Genomic DNA, 16,974 nt, shown 5'->3' with positions numbered 1-16,974 from the left:
ACAAGGTTCCTTTACACAGGGGATGCTGTGCTGAATATGATGCATTATTGTGGGGAGCCAACGGTCACAGAAACAATATGTTGTCTGACGTTAGACTAAAGCAGGATCAGTACTGCATCTACTGTTGAAGTGTAAAGTAACTGAATACTATATTTGATGTGTGTGCAAATTTTGAGTCAATGGATCTTGATATTTTCTCCACCTTTCTGAAGGGAATATTTTTTTTATCATAAAATATTACATATTACAAACCCAACAACTAATATAGTGGTCAGACTCACCAGGACCAGCTTCAACAAAAATATTAATGGTTAATAATATAATGCGCTAATAATATATGGACGCATGCTTCCTTTACTTAGGTCATCATTTTCAGGTAAATCCACAGTCTTTCCAGCAGCAACAGTGACTGATTCAGTTGACCTCACGCATACTTTGATATTCAACAGACTGTTGGGATATAATACCTCAGATTAATAACCATCTAGTAAAAATGAGACCTGAGCACCATAAAGTCCAGATGAGAACTCATGCGTAACGTGCACACAGCTGCGCCAACCAAAGAGGGCAGGCAGCTTTTCACAGTTTGCTGCACTAATATAAAGATCAGCACCATTTTCATTCATGTAGGCTGTGCTTACTCCACCTCGGCAAACTGCTGTCTTCACTACGGCTTCATTTCCCATGTGTCTAAATGATGACCTTTATAATTCTACAGAATATGAGACATTATAGCCTCTGTTGGCCTGTAATTTCCTAAATGGAAAACTGTCAATATTAGATATTTCGGGGACCTTTCTCCTTATACAGAGCGGAGCACAATATAAAAGAGCAGCCTGGGCGTTATTGATTGACCCATCCACTCTCGCTGAAGCATAAGATCGTGTGCAGACTCCCCTCCAGCTATATGTGCGTCTCTAGCAGAGCCAATCCGTGGCACCAGCCTAACCCAGTCAGTCGCTTTAAGACTATCAGTGCCATGGCACCATCAAATCCTCCGACCACTGGATCCTCCGCAGATTCTTATTAGTGACAGCGCGCCGCTAGGGGACTCATTTTACGCACGACCACCGACAGGCGCATACACTCTGTGCAGAGCCCCTGTCCTCCTGTTGCGCCATGGAGAACTCCAGCCTGTTGGGCGGCGACGCACAAAATGCTGGCTTGATAGACTTTCTTATGTCGGACACTTTGCAGCAAGTTGTGGATTTCTCAGAAGACACCACCATGGCTGGACTGGTGGCAAGTAGTGCAATCTTCCTGGAAGGCAACACATTCAGGATTGCCGATGGAGCGGAGTTTATGGCCGCTCCGCCGACGGAATCCCCTCACCTGATGCCTGCCTTTTGGGATTCCCCGCTCAACCACGGAATCAATGTATTCGTGGGACTGGTTCTCTGCTTCACTATGCTGGGGCTGGGCTGCACGGTGGAGGTTAGCCAGATTGGAGCACATATCCGCAGACCCATCGGGGTGCTGCTGGCACTGGTGTGTCAGTTTGTTATCATGCCCTTGGTGGCCTTTCTGTTGGCTTTAGCTTTCTCTCTGGATGATGTGGCAGCGATGGCTGTTCTCCTCTGTGGCTGCTGCCCGGGAGGAAACTTATCAAATATCATGTCTCTGCTGGTGCACGGGGAGATGAATCTAAGGTAGATATACTGTACTCATCTATGCAGTGAGTTATCACATGAACCTGTAAAAATATTTCATGAGGTTGAAGTAGTATGTTTGCGTTTATTTTTCACGCACTGAAATAACGGGGACTTTAGTACCCCTTTTATGCATGACTCTAAAGTTCCACATGCTTCCCTAAAGTCAATGACACACGTTTGTCAGACTATAATGATCCAACACTGTGACCAACATTCATCCTATACTGCTATAACGGTGCGTCTTTGCTCTACTCTCCTCAGCATCATCATGACAATATCTTCCACTCTGCTGGCGCTCGTGCTGATGCCGCTGTGTCTGTGGATCTACAGCCGGGCATGGATCAACACACCGGTGGTCAACCTCATGCCCTTCGGGGCCATCATCCTGACCCTGTGCAGCACTCTAATCCCCATTGGTTTAGGAGTAATGCTGAGGTACCGCTACACGCGTGTGGCCGACATTGTTTTGAAGGTAATTTAAGAGCAATTTATCAGAGTTACTTTTCAACTTAATGAATAGGTTGAATCAGTTAAATAACTAAATAATTTTGTGCCATTTAGACTCTGCGTACTTTAGGTTAAGAAGCACCTTTGCGCAAAAGCGCACTGCGTAATTTTCCTTGCCTGTCATAAGGAGAGGGGGATGCTGACCGCAGAACAGTGACATCAAAGGCACTGTGTCAGGAAGAGCTCCTCCTTTCCCATTTCTGATAATTGCCACACATGAGGAAGGACCACATCAGTCACAATAGACAGTAACTTGAGGCAGCAGAAAAGCCTAGATGCAGATTCCAGCTCTGTGTGTAAAAAGTCATGTCAGTTTTAATTATATAGCCCAAAATCCCTAGTATTCCTCAGGTGGTGCAATCTTGACAACCTGTGACCCCCTTTATTCTTATAGACCATCAGTTCAGATGAGGAAAACAAAACAAAAAACATTTAACAGGAGAAAAGTAGGTGATGAGCTAGACCAAAGGAGTCTTGGCAGGGTCCTCCAGTAGAGAGTACAGAACATCACCCTTATCTTTATATATTGTCTTTCCAGGCATCTCTGTGGTCTCTGCTGGTCACCCTTGTGATGCTGTTTATCCTCACTGGAGCCATGCTGGGGCCTGAGCTCCTGTCCACCATCCCGCCCTCTGTCTACATGGTGGCTGTCCTGATGCCCATGTGTGGTTACGCTGCAGGTTACGGCCTGGCCGTGCTCTTTGACCTGCCGCCAAACTCCCGCAGGTCAGTCTCTATGGAGACAGGATGCCAGAACGTGCAGCTGTGCACTGCCATCCTGAAGCTGGCCTTCCCCCCTCAGCTGATGGGAGGGACGTACATGTTCCCTCTCCTGTACGCCCTCTTCCAAGCAGCCGAGGCTGGTGTTTTAATCCTGACCTACAGGATGTACAGGAAGAAGGTCCTGCATAAACCAGACCCCATGGGGGACAGCGAAGACACGGATATAACATATCAAAGGTTTCAGGATGAGGATTTTGACTCATCTTATGGTGCTGTGACAGTGAGTGACCCAAACACCATCATGTTGGACCCATGTCCCCCTGATCCAACGCCTGTTTAACAATTTAATAAAGAAAATCTGGGAACCAGAGAGACTATGCAGGGAAATGTCTATCACTTACCTGACTGCTGAAAAAAAGGTGCTTTGTGTCATAAGCTTCATTCATTCAATTTGACAATTCATGTCTGATACGGAATGGAAAAAAACAATGTTTTAAAGACATTGCTGTGTTACATATAAGGCAATTTTCATCAGCTAAGCTTACATCTGTGAAAGTAACATTAATCAGCAAACCACACCATCAAAGCAAGACAGCATTTAGTTTCACAAGTGAACAAACTGTGTGTGTGCATGTAAGAGAAAGGGAGACTAAAAATACAGGAGAAAAACATATCAGTTTGTCAGTTCATTGCAGCGCCAAATTCAGTGTCCAATCCCCATAGACAGAACTAACGGAACAAAATGTACAATATGTGTATATTATAAACAACTGTATCAAGAAAATAAAATGTGTATAAAAAACCCCCTAAAGCTTGTATACCTTCATCACGTGTCTGCTGTTTTGGGGGAGAGAAAGGGAAAGCAGTCCCACACCTGACCCTAATTAGACCTAATGGAGAGCGCGTGTCGCCCAATCTACTTAAATATCCACACCTAGGAGCCTTGGTTGGTTGAACAAAATGGCAACGTATGGTGACGACGAGCCAGTCGACAGCTATTTCTATTCATCTTACAACCCTTACACGGGCAGATACCCCAGGCCTAGAGACGCGGGGTGGAAATATAAAAGTTACCTGTCCCACTATGGAGACACTTCAGATGCCTTCAACAACCAACAGCGAGCGCAGCTGAAATCCATCTTATCTCAAATCAATCCAAAACTCACCCCGAGGCTCAGGAAGGCAAACACTAAAGATGTGGCGGTGCAGGTCAACCCGAAGAGAGACTCTTCTGTGCAGTGCTCCATCGGCCCGCGGACCCTCCTGGCCATGAAGCGGGACTTCCGGCGCAAAAGGAGGGAGGAGCAGCCCACGATGCCCGGCAGCTATGGCAGCCCCAAGGCAGCGGGCGCAGTGCGTTACCCCCGAACCCTCGCCGTGTATTCACCGATCGCCTACAGAAGCGTTACCTCCTTCCTGGTCGACGAAAACAACAATAAGGAAGCCTCCTGTGGCGAGGCGCAGACCAGAGAACCGCCCGGTGACCCGCCCGAGTACGCGGGGAAAAGCGACGGGAAGAGGAGCGAAGAGAACCAGGCTGCTGAGGCTGGAAAGACCGCAAAGCTCCCAGACGAGCGCAAAAAGCCAAAGTCCGAACAACAGGGGACGAGTGAAGATGTGCAGCCAGCTACAGAGGCGGCAAAGAGCAGGGGGCGCGTGCGCTTCCAGGTGAGTTGAATCACGCGCTCAGGTGAGTCCCGTGTGTTACCGGAACCCCTTTACCGACTTACACACTTTTATTTGTTCATTATAGTTGAGCCTATTCTTAATGAATTACGTTCAAAGTTTTATTAAGTTAGCCAGAGGAAGCCATGATTGTCATGCTTTTTCAGTTACCTTTTCTCCAGGGAACGGTTACTGGTAGAGTGGCCTCTGAAAAGAAAATGTAAAAATTCTCAAGGAAAAAACAAACTATATAAATTAAGTCACACGGAAAGTATGCTACTCAGATAATGGGTCACTATCAACGATGTCCAGGAATAATCAAATTATGAGTAGAAATTCACATATGGTAAACCTTAATGTTCATCTGTGCCACAGTGAATAATGAAACGACTCTTGAAGATATGGAGGCTTCACTGGGATATGGAAAGTCTCAGAGATGGACAGATGCTCTCTATTTCAAATTAAACTTGGTTTGATATAAATAAATCTAATTTGGAGTGTCAATCATATCACTAATTCTCTACCTAACTAATCTACCTACTAAATCCTGGAAGTGTCACCTCACCTGATAAATTCCAGCCTTGATGCTTTAGTTGACATCTGCATTTGTAAGTACTTCCTTTATGAGAATTTAGGAAGGCAGGATAACAAGCTGGGCTACATCTCCTGAGGATAAAGTTAAACAGCAAATTTGCAAACTTCTGGCTATTATCTGCAAGCTTTGTGTCAGGATCGCAAAGATAAATCAAGCTGAAGTGACTTAATGGAAGACTGTACAGATGAACTGTGCTTAATTGCTTAACATTAGTCCCCTGATACTGAGGGGTTGAGGAGGGAGTGAACAGACTCACTGACTTGCCTTTTGTCCTTCAGTTTCTGGAACAGAAGTATGGATATTATCACTGCAGAGAATGCAATCTGCGATGGGAAAGTGCCTATGTTTGGTGTGTTCAGGGAACCAACAAGGTGAGCACTTAATTCTAGGTGTCGGTGATGCAAATTCAGCCTGATTTGTGCAATAAATCAGGGGTCCACAGTATGAGGACCTACCTGCTATTAATCACAAGCCTGGACATCTCTAATGGTGCACTCTACAGCAGGAGTTCATCTTTTAGTAAAAACTGGTGTCCACTTTTGTACCCAATTAGTTTTCAGATGGGGGTCCTGCTGTAATACTGTATTGTGGCAAAATGTCTATACTTTAATGTGGCATGGCATTTCAAGGCCACAGTATGCCTAGGTATGCCACCTAACTGAAGTATGGTGTCTCCCAGGTTTACTTCAAACAGTACTGTAGGAAATGCCAAAAGGAGTTCAACCCATACCGCGTCGAGGACATCACATGCCACGTGAGCCCTTTTCTAAGTTGCTCTTGTTGTAAATTAAAATATCATGTGCCACAACTACACCTCCATTTTTGTTTCAGACTTGTAACAAAGCACGCTGTTCCTGTGCAATAACGCAACGCCATGTTGACCCCAAACGGCCCCACAGACAGGACTTGTGCGGCAGATGCAAAGGCAAGCGGCTCTCCTGTGACAGCACTTTCAGCTTCAAATACATCATCTAGGAAGCGTCTCAACTGAACTTGGCCCTGTAACACATCAGTACAAGTCCTGTGGGGGGAAATCTTCAACCCACTGCCACTATATTTGGCATCTTGCAAAATGTGTTTCAAAACTTAATTTCAGCCTATTTTGTGTTGAAACTAATGGTAAGCACCAAACACTTTACAGTGTAATAAATTGCAAATGTGCACTCTATACGGAAGCATTCTTTTCACTTCAAATCACTGTATTGAGGCCTTGTCTGGAAATGGAAGAAAGGTAACAAACTATCAATGCTTTATGTCCTAACCTGTTAGATGTTTCCTCAGTTATGATTAATGAATCAACATGAAACTCTTGTAGTTGCTGATTTAATAGGGGGGAGGGCAGCAGTGCCCCAGAGATTTAAGACTGCACTGGGGGCCAAATGGATAATTAAGCACTACAGACTACAATAGTTAATGTTTCTGCTGGTCTAAATACTAGCTTGTCTATCCTTGACTCTAATCCGATTTAACTTGTTGAAATTGCATTACAGAAACTATATGCACTGAGGTACACAAATGAGACAGGCCCAGCCTGTTGGCACAAGAACAAGTCTTATTCTTGTTTACTCATAACTAATGTTATGAAAACATGACACTTAAGACCAAGGTTGTATACTGTATAATAGGTTTATTTATCCAGAGAGAAGGCTGGTATGTGAGTGAACAAGGAAGGGAAAATGTTTAATGCACCTCTACATTAAACATCTTCCAGGTAAATAATATATTCATTAAATAACAGCATTCAAATGTACCAGACAAGCAAGGAAATAAAGCTGAGGAATGAGTACAGTGACTGTTAACAATGTGCCATGACAAGATTTCCAGAAAGCATTCAATGTCCTGCAGTCACAGCAGCAAGTAGGGCCATTCTGAAAGCACAGTTTCAATGAAAACTGGATCAAAACGTGATCAACCTACATGGGAGGAGGGGGGGGGCCCTTAGTTTCCCCTTGACAAGGCTTCTAGCAGAGCCTATGCTGGGGGGTGACGCGCTAAACAAAGATCACAGTGGAGAAGGAATGCATATGACTTGGCTAGAATGGCGTGGTCCTCCAGGAGAAGGCGGCTACACTAGCTCTCCTGTGCCATCATCACAAGGCAGACAAGTGACTAGTCCCAAATATGACCTGACCCCCCCCCCCCCCCCTTGCAAGACCACAACCAAGGTAGCCTTTGGGAATAATTGTATGATTGGATGACAAAAGTGGAGCGGATCAATAATTAAATCTGGTCTTGGCTTTCTCATCACATTAGCTTTATACATACATCCTAGTCGGATGAACAGTGCATTACACAAAAGTACAAGGGGAAAAAATACTGGTTTTACACTATACATTTTCTAAAATATATACAGAGTAAAATAAGTTATGTTTCCATAATGAGCTGTAACCAGTCTGCACTTCTGTGCAATTATATGCATTGGTGTGTGAGTGTATACCAGAATATCCAATATATACCACACAGTCAAGAGTCTCTAAAGGCAGCTACTTATTTGGTTAAAGAGTGAGTTTTGCGTGAAGACCTGTTGAAGGAGACTTCAAAGCAGATCAATAAACGGATATCTCTTTTTACACTCCCTGAAGGCAAACATTTCCCACAGGGTAACAATTGCATGTTAAATATCCTAACATTTACAACCTAGGATGTTAGCTCTAATAAAAAATACTTTTCTCAAAAAAATATTCTTGCAGTGCTCTCATCTTTCAAGCATGCTTTTGAAAACTTTTTTTTTTTTTTTTAAAACAAGATTTTTGTGTTTGCTTATGAATCTTGAAAGTGTGTCCTCCCACATACGACACCTCCTCTGGACTGTCTTACATGCTTCAATACCATCTTCCAGCCCAGGCCCTGAGCAGGTACGATGGGTCCCGCCAGGTCAGATCCAACCAAAAAAAAAAATATATATATATAAAAAAAAAAAAAAAGTCATCGCACTACGTCCTTGCTTATTCTCTCCCAGGCACACCACCACATGACTTATTGCAACTGAATTTTGCAAGTTGGCTTGGTCTGGGAAACAATGTTAGCTTGAAGCATTCATACATGTAATAATATATGTTAAAGAGTCACAGTTATTCCCACACATCCTTTAGCCCTTTATAGGTGGAGTCTCTCTCGTCCTCCTCTGAAGCCCCTCTGTCTACCCTCTCTCTACAGCTGAGGTGAGGTCTGTGTAGAGCGGGGGGGGGATTTGTGTCTAGTCCAGGCCTCCAACACCACAGGTTCACAGTCCAGTGCTGACCATGGTGGTGTGGGGCTGGCAGGCCTGCGCCTGACTCAGAGCCTCACGGATCTGCAGGTTGAGCTCCATGAGGCGGGTGCTAGCCTGAGACAGGTCCCTGCTGGGGCCTACCACTGCCAAGCAGCCCGTCTGGCCCAGCGTCTGGTGACGGAAGTAGATGTGCAGAAGGGTCTGGACTGCATTGTCTGTCTCGTTGCCAAAGATGTCGTTGGGCCACAAAGACCTGTTGATAAAAGGAGGGTTTTGATTATACAGACTAATTTTCTGTTTGTGCACACCAGCTGCCTTGTTTTATATCCATCCAGTGGTTGAAATGCTAAAGACCCCATTTTAAACATGTTTAGGTTGAACAGAAATACCTACTTCACTGCCACATTAAATCAAGGAAAACAGGTTTAGTTGGTAGCGGTTGTACTTTTCCAGCGAATTCTACCATCGTTACATTACATTTATTCATTTAGCTGATGCTTTTAACCAAAGCGACTTACAATTGTTATACATGTCAGAGGTCACATGCCTCTAGAGCAATGATGGGTTAAGTGTCTTGCTCAGGGACACAATGGTGGATGGGTCACAGTGGGAATCCAACCCGGGTATCACACACCAAAGGCATTTTTCTTATCCACTGCGCCATCTCCACCTCCAGTATATCAATACACTATATCAGACTTCAGAGTGTTGTGACTGACATGCATAGTAGGTTTTTGTCTTTAGTTAGCCAATGGTATTAGTTACGTTAGCCAGAGTAGGTTATTGACGGCACAGCTGATGATGTAGTTGCCTACATCATTCCATTGTTTAAGCTATTAAAAATGCAGACATGTTCACATTGCAATAGTTTTCTTGAGATTATAATGAAATTTAAAAAAGCTGTAAACAGCAACTCTGGCAACAAGATTTCTCCTTACTTACATTTTTAGTCTTTATCGTCAGTTAACTTAATAAATTTGTTGACCTGTCATATTAGCACAAAAGGCTGATTTGTGTCTTTGCTGTGGAATTATAATGATCATCTCACCTAAAGACTTTGACCTGCGTGATGGCAGAGCTGAAGTCTCTGGCTCTCAGAGTTTCAATCAGGGACTGGATGGCCGTCTCTGTGTTGGTCTGAGCTGTGTCTGACATACACACATCCTCCTGACCGTCATTTCCTGTTTCTGCCTCCTTCAAACAGCTCTCTAGGATTGTGAGTTCTTCAGACATGTTGGTCACCTTGGAAACGGAGACATAAAAACGTTAATATCCTCGCATACATGTGCAATATCTATCTGGGAGGTCAGCAAAGCGAACCTCTTGACTAAATATTAACTGGAATAGCTGACACCATCACTCCATGTGAGAAATTATTTAATGTCATTACTTTAATCTAATTAAAGCTCCACCAAGATGCAGCACAGATGGGAATAGACTGCAGCCCACATTCGGCAATAATTGCTTTAATAATTCTGTAGTTACAATACTTGCTACTAATGTACGTACAATATTATTTTAATGTAAAATATAATAAAAAACTAACTAAACTAAAAATTTAATGACAAACAACTATAGAAAAAGAGATAGCAATCTTTGGAGAGCAGTGCTCTAACAGCATGATGTAATATAATGCAATTTCTCTGTTCTTGATTCTCTGACAAAGGAGATGGGAAAGCTGTAACCTGCCACAGTTCCTTTCTGCGGCAAAGATAAACCCCAAATAAACGTAAAATGCATTTCAGATATGTTTTATCATTACGATGACGTATGTTCGAAACCTAAACTACAAAATGTATCCATGCAAATCCTAACCTCATTTCGAAGCTGTCAACAACAAATCCAGGACAATTTTAGTCTCACCTCTGCCTCTCTCTTGATGGTGTCCACCCTGCTGATCAGCTTACAATAGGCCTGGAAGAGCAGCAGCAGCTGAAAGTGCAACTTATAGAGCCTGCGACATAACTCCAGCTCCTATAGAGACAGAAACATTAACAGAGTCACATGCCTGCATAATGGTCTTACCTGCACTGAAATTACTCTGATGATCTTATGATTAGACAGATGGGTATCCTGGGTTAGAGACGTGGGAGTACATGAAAAGGTTAACATGGCCGAGAGCAAAGTGCCATCTGGTTTGGGCCACGGAGCAAGAGCTACCACTAATAGAATTAGTCATAAGATCTCAATTAGAAAACTATTCATCACCACCTCCTGTGATGCTCCCTACGGGCTACTGGGACCAGTGTGGCCGACTAGATGAATGACCCAAAGACGTGGGTAATTAAGAAAAGTTAAGACCTTAATCCAGGAGGGAGAAAAAAAAAGGTAATTTGAATATATATAGAAACTGAACAATACACACGCAAAATAAACATCTATATGATCTCTCCACCCGTCCTCTACAAACACAGGCGCCCCCTCTGAAATCATCAGTAACTCTACAATGAATACACGTTTAAAAATCTTCATCTATCTGCAGACGGAATCAGTGTGCAGAACAAAGCGGTTAAGACATTGATTATCCAGGCTGGATGTAGCAACAGAGAAAAAAAAGCAGATATTGCAATACAGGATAACAGTAAATTATGATTGGGTGGATGGGAGAGTTGAGCTGGGTTACATGACCGATCAAGGCAGAGACAGCGATACAGATGTGGGTGAGGGTGGTGTGGCAGAGCACAGTCCATGGTTGTCAACAGCGCAGGTATGCACAGAGAGAGATGAGATGATCAGGTGTTTTGTTCAGATGTCATGATTATTAACAGTCTATAATATGAGAACCACTTACTGCTAGATTTTCCATTTGCTAAGCAAGAAGGTGAGCAGGTCACACACAAAAAAACCCAACAACAAACAAAACAGAAGGAGAGAAAGACCAAGAATTAGTGAGCTTTAACATGGCAGCTGAGACACAGTGACCTGACGTGCAAGGAGTGGTGTTTTGTCATCTTCCCTTCACATAGGTCAGGGAAGGTTCAGTGCCAAAACACATGTGAGCTCACTTCAGCAGTAACAGAAACCTTTATTCTAAGAGGCTGAATAACAGCATGTATTATGAGAAAGGAAATGTATGGTAGAGGCTACAGGAGGAGGAAGGACAGTGGAGTAAAAGACAGACTGACTGATCAGTTTTAACGTAAGCGTGAAGTCCATTGATCTGAGCAAGAACTCAAGCTCAGTCAAAATTCAAAGACTCCACGCAACTGAGGACAACTGAGTTAAAAGTGGGAAAACCTGAATATCGGTCTTCAAATTCCCATCACTCTTCATTCTCTTTGACTTAATTATCTCCTAAAATATATACACATATTATGATCAACATGGTGTGAATAAAACTAATATTTCTCACAAATTAAGTAGAAGAATTGTATAAAACCTGCAATCTTACAAGATTGTTTTTGAAAGTCCAACTGAAATCACATTTAGTCAAAAATAATGTCAGCGTGTTTTTAATTTTATTGTATTAATATATTTTCTTTATCAAAAACATAGGGGAAAAAAAAGAGTTGGTGTCTGCGTTTGATTGACAACAGCAGGCAGGCCGAGCCCCTGCAGGGGAATGAGAGTAAACAAACCTGTGCTGTAGCCTACAGGTCGCAGGCAGACAGCCTGTTCTTAGTGGTATTAAAAAGAACCACACCAGCATCTGGACTGGACTGAAGTGACATTTGCATGAATGTTTACATGAGTTTTAATGTGGGTCGTTGTTCAAAGTCTATCTGCTGTGGTGTGTAGCCAAGGGTCTAAGGGTAGAGGGCATTGTATGATGTACAGATTGTAAAGCCCCTTGAGGCAAATGGTGATTTGTGATGTTAAGGTATATAAATATAACTGACTTGACTAGCACTGCTTTATGCCAATATGGTTTAAAAAGAAGCCATCTGCTTGGCTGTATGGATGGAGAACCAACAGTATTCTGACAAACCAATGCAAAACTAGGCAGCGTCATCATAAAACTAAATTTCTCTCCCTTTTGGTTTCTGACATCTCGAGTGATTTGCACTGCACATACTGTATTCATGCTGTAGCAAACAAGAAACATGCACCCATTTCAGCAGGACCTTAAGTATTAATGCAGAGTCCTCAGAGGTTACAAAATTCATTATTTCATCATTCAGTTGCAACACAAATTACAATTAATAAAGTGAAAGTGTTCACTCCTACCTGTGCATGAGTGTTGAGTCGTTGGCTGCTGTCTTTGTCCCCAAATGTTTTCCTGCAGTTCTCCAGCCACTACAGGGTTGAGAGGACAGGAATGAGTGAGAGACAAGAAAAAAAAAAAAAAAAAAACACACACACACACACACACGCACACGCACACGCACACGCACACGCACACGCACACGCACACGCAGATCAGGGGAGGGAGAGGTAGATTGGTAACAGAGGCAAAGCAAGAGCTTGTTTTCCTCCCTTGGATGTCTGCATCTACATTTGTGTGCATATGTAATAAAGGTTGGTCGGGGAGGAGATTCAATAAGTGTGCTGTACTTAGCGAATTAAAGAAGGCCTGTTCCAGAGCACAAGATAGTATCTAGCCCTCCAGGGACCATTGCCGTCTCATTCAATTTGTGCCCCCGCATCCCAGAACCCTCTGCAATCTCATCTCTTCTTTTCATTCCCCTCCCCGTCCGTTCCTCCTCCCAGCCCTCCCAGCTTCTCCTCCTTCTATAACTGATTTAGGAGTGCTGAGGGTTATTTTTATCCCCTCAGCAGGGGATGTCACTAGTGATGCAGACACTAACGGCAGCTAAATCTACTCATACCAAACACTGATTCAATGTCTACCCCGCTGATGAGACAAACTGGGGCTTATCTAGCACAGCATCAGCTGTTTGTCTCCATGGCCTTCCATGGTGTGATGGCACAGATAAAGAGCAATACATACATGCTTCCTAAGCCCATCTGTATTGAGATGACAGACACACACACACACACACACACACACACACACACCCCAACTTAAACCATTCTTGACAATGGCAGAAGATGTGAGGCAATGTGTCCTGGGGGGAAAAGGATCAAAGAGAATGGGAAAGCACATATGGTTGAGTGTGGAAGATATTTGGTGACTTACAAGCTCTGCTGCTTCTCTCTTGGCGTTGTAGGTGTCCAGGTGTTCCTGTAACTCCAGCACACTAAACTTCAGAGTCTCCAACAGTCCACAAGAGACCAGCTACAACGGCAAGACAGGACAACACATACATTAACCCACAACACCACCCAATACATACACAGTACATGACACAAAAATATCTACAGCAGGACACACACACACATAAAAGGAATACGCATAACGTGCAGCACTGCTTTTGCAAAATAACAGATACATGTTACTGCAACCAGATTATTTTGTTTTAGCTCTTTTAGTTTTATAAAAAATTATTGCAGACAGCCATGCAGAACAGCCTCACCGTCTCTGCATCCAGCAGCACAGTGGGACATTGGGAGCAGGACGTCATGACTTCCAGGGAGCTGAGGAACTGATTACCCATTCGCTGGAGCCTTTCCCCAAGAAAGTGAACAGATGAATGTGTAATGGAGCCAAATTTCCTCTGAATGCTCTGTATTAAGCAAGAATGTGGGGTTGGGGGGGGGGGAGAACAAATCTTGTTGAGAATGCTCACTAGTAAACAAGACTGTAGATGACTACAGATAAGCATTTAGAAGGCGTTTACCTGAAAGAGTCGAGAGAACACGTGGAACGTGTAAACAGCAGAGGAACCATCTGTATCTGACAACATCTGGTTGACATGGCAACGCCAAGCCTCCTCCTCATTGTCATAGGCAACAGGCTGGAAAGCTGCCAGGATGGCAGAGAGGAAGGGCGAAGGGGGCGGAGAGGCCTGAATCTCTGGGAAGCAGTCTGCGTCACCTTCATCTTGACTGAAACACACACGGGGGCCAATAAGCTACAATCCGACATGTTGTACACTCTCGTCAGTCTTAAGGACAAATGTAAACACACACGCGCGCTCATCCTCGCTCGCTGCAAGTAAACAACGTAGCGTCACCGTTTCTCTGCCTCCCTCACTGCAGATTTTGCTGCAGTATATTGAGAGCTCTAATCTACTGCAGTGCTTTAGCATAACAACAACATATGAGCTATTAGCATTTTAGCATCATGCAAACATCTCTCTCTCACACAGAGATACTCACAGGCCTGTAGGACCAAACAGCCTGAAGAAGCAGACAGAATATAAATATCTAAAGCCTGCGCTGCCAAGCGCTGTAGCGGACACAGTCTCTGTCCTCATCCTCACCCCAACTACCGCTTTCCTTTTCTCTTTCCTGCACTCTCTCCCCTTGTCTGCAGCTCGGCTGTGCTGCAACTGCTAACAGCACTAGCGCATTGCACTCCCATCCCACACAGGACTGCAGAGAGCTCTATACGAGCTGGGGTACACACACACACACACACACACACCCCAAAACGGACCAAGCTCCCAACCTCACAGAGGTCCAACGTTGCCGAGTTGTTTTTTATCTTGCTCCCTCCAGGTCACATAAATCTTCATACATAGGAAAACACTAAACTGGTTAGCGAGTCGCTGTTTTCAGACAATCACTCACAGCACACCCCTGCTCGCACATCAATCATGCATAGGGTAGCTAAGTGAAAGACCTTGACTACAGTGATTTATGCGAGTACGGGACTAAGTGAGTGGCTCTGTGTGTGTGTGTGCGCGCATGTTTGTTCAGCTTGGATTCAGCATATTGCTTCAGTGTAGTTTAAAACCCTGACTTTACAAGTGTCCTCCAGCCAGAATTGGCCCACTTTGAAGAGGGAATGTTTAAATGTGGATTGGAGCCAGCCTACCCTGGCCCCCCTTCATAGTTCCGCCCCATATGGAAGCCATGCCAGGGTAGAAACTACCCATCATACCATCTCAAAAAAGTCTTCTCATCTCAGTGAAGCTGTCCAGCCACGTACTGTAATCTGTATACCTTCATAAGTGGCCATTTTTATTACAATAAAAACTTTGGAAATGATCATGTAAAAATAAATTTAAGCTGTACTGCATCGCAGGACCTTAGACATTGCTTTCTTAAATGGACAGTTCTAATCAGGGTTTCACCCAGATATTAGTTAGCAGAGGTGGAAAATGTCAAAAAAAATTGACAGTACAGAAAATGTTAATGACACAACTAAAGTCATATGGAATGATGCCTCAAAGGGTCACATCCATCGTAGCAGTATATACGCGTGTCAACAAACCCAGAGACCAGGACTAATTTGTCATTTAGGTTACAGATATAAGATGACTGATGGGGTAGGCATTCGTGACATGGCATGCATCTAGGGAGGAAATGGTTACCGTTCATGATAAACCACAGTAAAATTTCCTGATAGTTATATTACCGTACACATTTTTATTACCATGATAACCAGGCTCGGTTATTGTGTTTTGATAAACTCACAGCAAATACTGTCCAGCATCAACCAAAGTTATAGATAGTCTCCCAGAAGCAGGTGTGCATGCGCAGTATGCAACGTGGGTTTGTTTGGGTCAATGACAACACGGCGGAGGACAGCGCAGCGAAGGTTTTTCAGTCACTCTGAAGACTGATCATATTTTATTTTTTTATAAGAGTGCTGAGGGAAACTTGATTGAAGAAAATTGCCTTATAGCGAATGCAGGGTGAGTTAACTTTTAGCTTTGGTTTGTCTGCCTAACTTGCTAACAGCTTGTAAACTGAAGCTGTCAGTGTTGCTGTTCTTAAAAAAATATTACACACTGTTCTGCTGCTGTATGCATCGTGTGTCTGCAGACTTTATTCTCCCACTGTACGTTGTACTAAAGTACATTTGAATCTTTTTCAGCACATTTTAACAATACGTGATAATACTGATAACCGTGATCATTTACTATATCACTATAATCATGATGTGAAATTTTCATAACATTTCATTTCTACGTGTATCTTTTCTGATTTGCTGTAAAACTGGAGTGGTCTTGATCCAAAACAATCCACTTACCTGGACATGCTAGAGAAGTCCGCCTCCTCCTCCTCACAGCGCTCATCCAGCTCCTTCAGGGCCTGTGTCACATCTTCCTCCCATACAGAGCCACAGGTGCTGCAAGGATCTGGATCTGGCTTCGTCTCTGGCGGCATGGGCGAGGGCAAAGATAGAGGCAAGACTGTTTGGGATTCCTCCTCACAGAGGGACCCCGGTGGAGTGTCTATGGCTGGCGGGGGAGGGGGGGCTGGATCCAGCTCTTCCTGAGGGTCCTGGGTCTCTTGGGTTTCCTGAGCATCCTGAGGGTCGTGCGAGTCTGGGAGGTCACACAGCTCTTGTGGATCAGAAGGCAGAGGGGGGGCGCTGCAAAACCCCGTGTCCTCACTCACACTGCTGCTCAGCTCGTCCGCTGCGGTCATGCTTACAGCATCCTGTAACACAAGCCAGATGGGGGCGCTCAGGTGCAGTTTCGCAGATGTCCCCACATGGTAAATCGACAGTACTTGTATAGCGTGCCTTTCTAGTTTCCGAACCATTCAAAGCGCTTTACATTACATGTCTTATTCACCCCGGTATTTTGCCCAAGGACACTTCGACATGCGGGGTGGCAAAATCTGGAGATCTTCCGATTAGTGGGCGAACTGCTCTAAGCCAT

The 16,974-nt window shown here is 44.0% G+C and overlaps 3 protein-coding genes across 13 annotated transcripts in view; 2 read left to right on the top strand and 1 right to left on the bottom strand.

The window, feature by feature from the left end:
• The first annotated feature begins 880 nt into the window (after positions 1-880).
• On the top strand, positions 881-3,684 carry slc10a4 (solute carrier family 10 member 4). The gene is made up of 3 exons (XM_038716531.1): positions 881-1,649; positions 1,914-2,124; positions 2,698-3,684. The coding sequence occupies exons 1-3, from the start codon at positions 1,120-1,122 to the stop codon at positions 3,220-3,222; spliced, it is 1,266 nt and encodes a 421-aa protein (XP_038572459.1). The 5' UTR covers positions 881-1,119; the 3' UTR covers positions 3,223-3,684.
• A 133-nt stretch (positions 3,685-3,817) lies between these two features.
• Positions 3,818-6,310, top strand: zar1 (zygote arrest 1). Its single transcript, XM_038716532.1, has 4 exons — positions 3,818-4,550; positions 5,421-5,513; positions 5,822-5,896; positions 5,974-6,310. Exons 1-4 carry the CDS (start codon positions 3,843-3,845, stop codon positions 6,115-6,117), a joined length of 1,020 nt encoding a protein of 339 aa, XP_038572460.1. The 5' UTR covers positions 3,818-3,842; the 3' UTR covers positions 6,118-6,310.
• A 439-nt stretch (positions 6,311-6,749) lies between these two features.
• The window catches only part of fryl (furry homolog, like), a 67,937-nt gene continuing 57,712 nt past the window's right edge, over positions 6,750-16,974 (bottom strand). For 9 of the 11 annotated variants that reach the window (XM_038716528.1, XM_038716523.1, XM_038716519.1 and 6 more), the window contains 9 exons: positions 16,338-16,750; positions 14,035-14,242; positions 13,771-13,920; positions 13,434-13,532; positions 12,521-12,589; positions 11,145-11,162; positions 10,217-10,327; positions 9,402-9,595; positions 6,750-8,606 (listed from right to left, as the gene is read on the bottom strand). In XM_038716528.1, the coding sequence (XP_038572456.1) occupies positions 8,366-8,606; positions 9,402-9,595; positions 10,217-10,327; positions 11,145-11,162; positions 12,521-12,589; positions 13,434-13,532; positions 13,771-13,920; positions 14,035-14,242; positions 16,338-16,750 (1,503 nt within the window). In that variant the 3' untranslated portion in view covers positions 6,750-8,365. The remainder of the gene's footprint in view (positions 8,607-9,401; positions 9,596-10,216; positions 10,328-11,144; positions 11,163-12,520; positions 12,590-13,433; positions 13,533-13,770; positions 13,921-14,034; positions 14,243-16,337; positions 16,751-16,974) is intronic. The other 2 variants (XM_038716521.1, XM_038716527.1) reach the window with 1 other exon arrangement.

This window comes from Micropterus salmoides, unplaced genomic scaffold (assembly GCF_014851395.1).
Source record: "Micropterus salmoides isolate LMB-PRFRI ecotype aquatic unplaced genomic scaffold, ASM1485139v1 Ms_hic_scaffold_13, whole genome shotgun sequence".
Classification (NCBI taxonomy): Eukaryota; Metazoa; Chordata; class Actinopteri; order Centrarchiformes; family Centrarchidae; genus Micropterus; species Micropterus salmoides.
The sequence above is the reverse complement of the archived record's forward strand: the minus strand, read 5'-3'. Positions and strand labels throughout refer to the sequence as shown.

Bases quoted from the DNA above. Each gene is read 5' to 3' on its own strand.
- slc10a4 (XM_038716531.1), top strand. From the start codon at position 1,120: ATGGAGAACTCCAGCCTGTTGGGCGGCGACGCACAAAATGCTGGCTTG. The intron at 1,650-1,913 runs GTAGATATACTG...TACTCTCCTCAG, and splicing joins CACGGGGAGATGAATCTAAG to CATCATCATGACAATATCTT. The intron at 2,125-2,697 runs GTAATTTAAGAG...TTGTCTTTCCAG, and splicing joins TGGCCGACATTGTTTTGAAG to GCATCTCTGTGGTCTCTGCT.
- zar1 (XM_038716532.1), top strand. From the start codon at position 3,843: ATGGCAACGTATGGTGACGACGAGCCAGTCGACAGCTATTTCTATTCA. The intron at 4,551-5,420 runs GTGAGTTGAATC...TTTGTCCTTCAG, and splicing joins GGGGGCGCGTGCGCTTCCAG to TTTCTGGAACAGAAGTATGG. The intron at 5,897-5,973 runs GTGAGCCCTTTT...TTTTTGTTTCAG, and splicing joins TCGAGGACATCACATGCCAC to ACTTGTAACAAAGCACGCTG.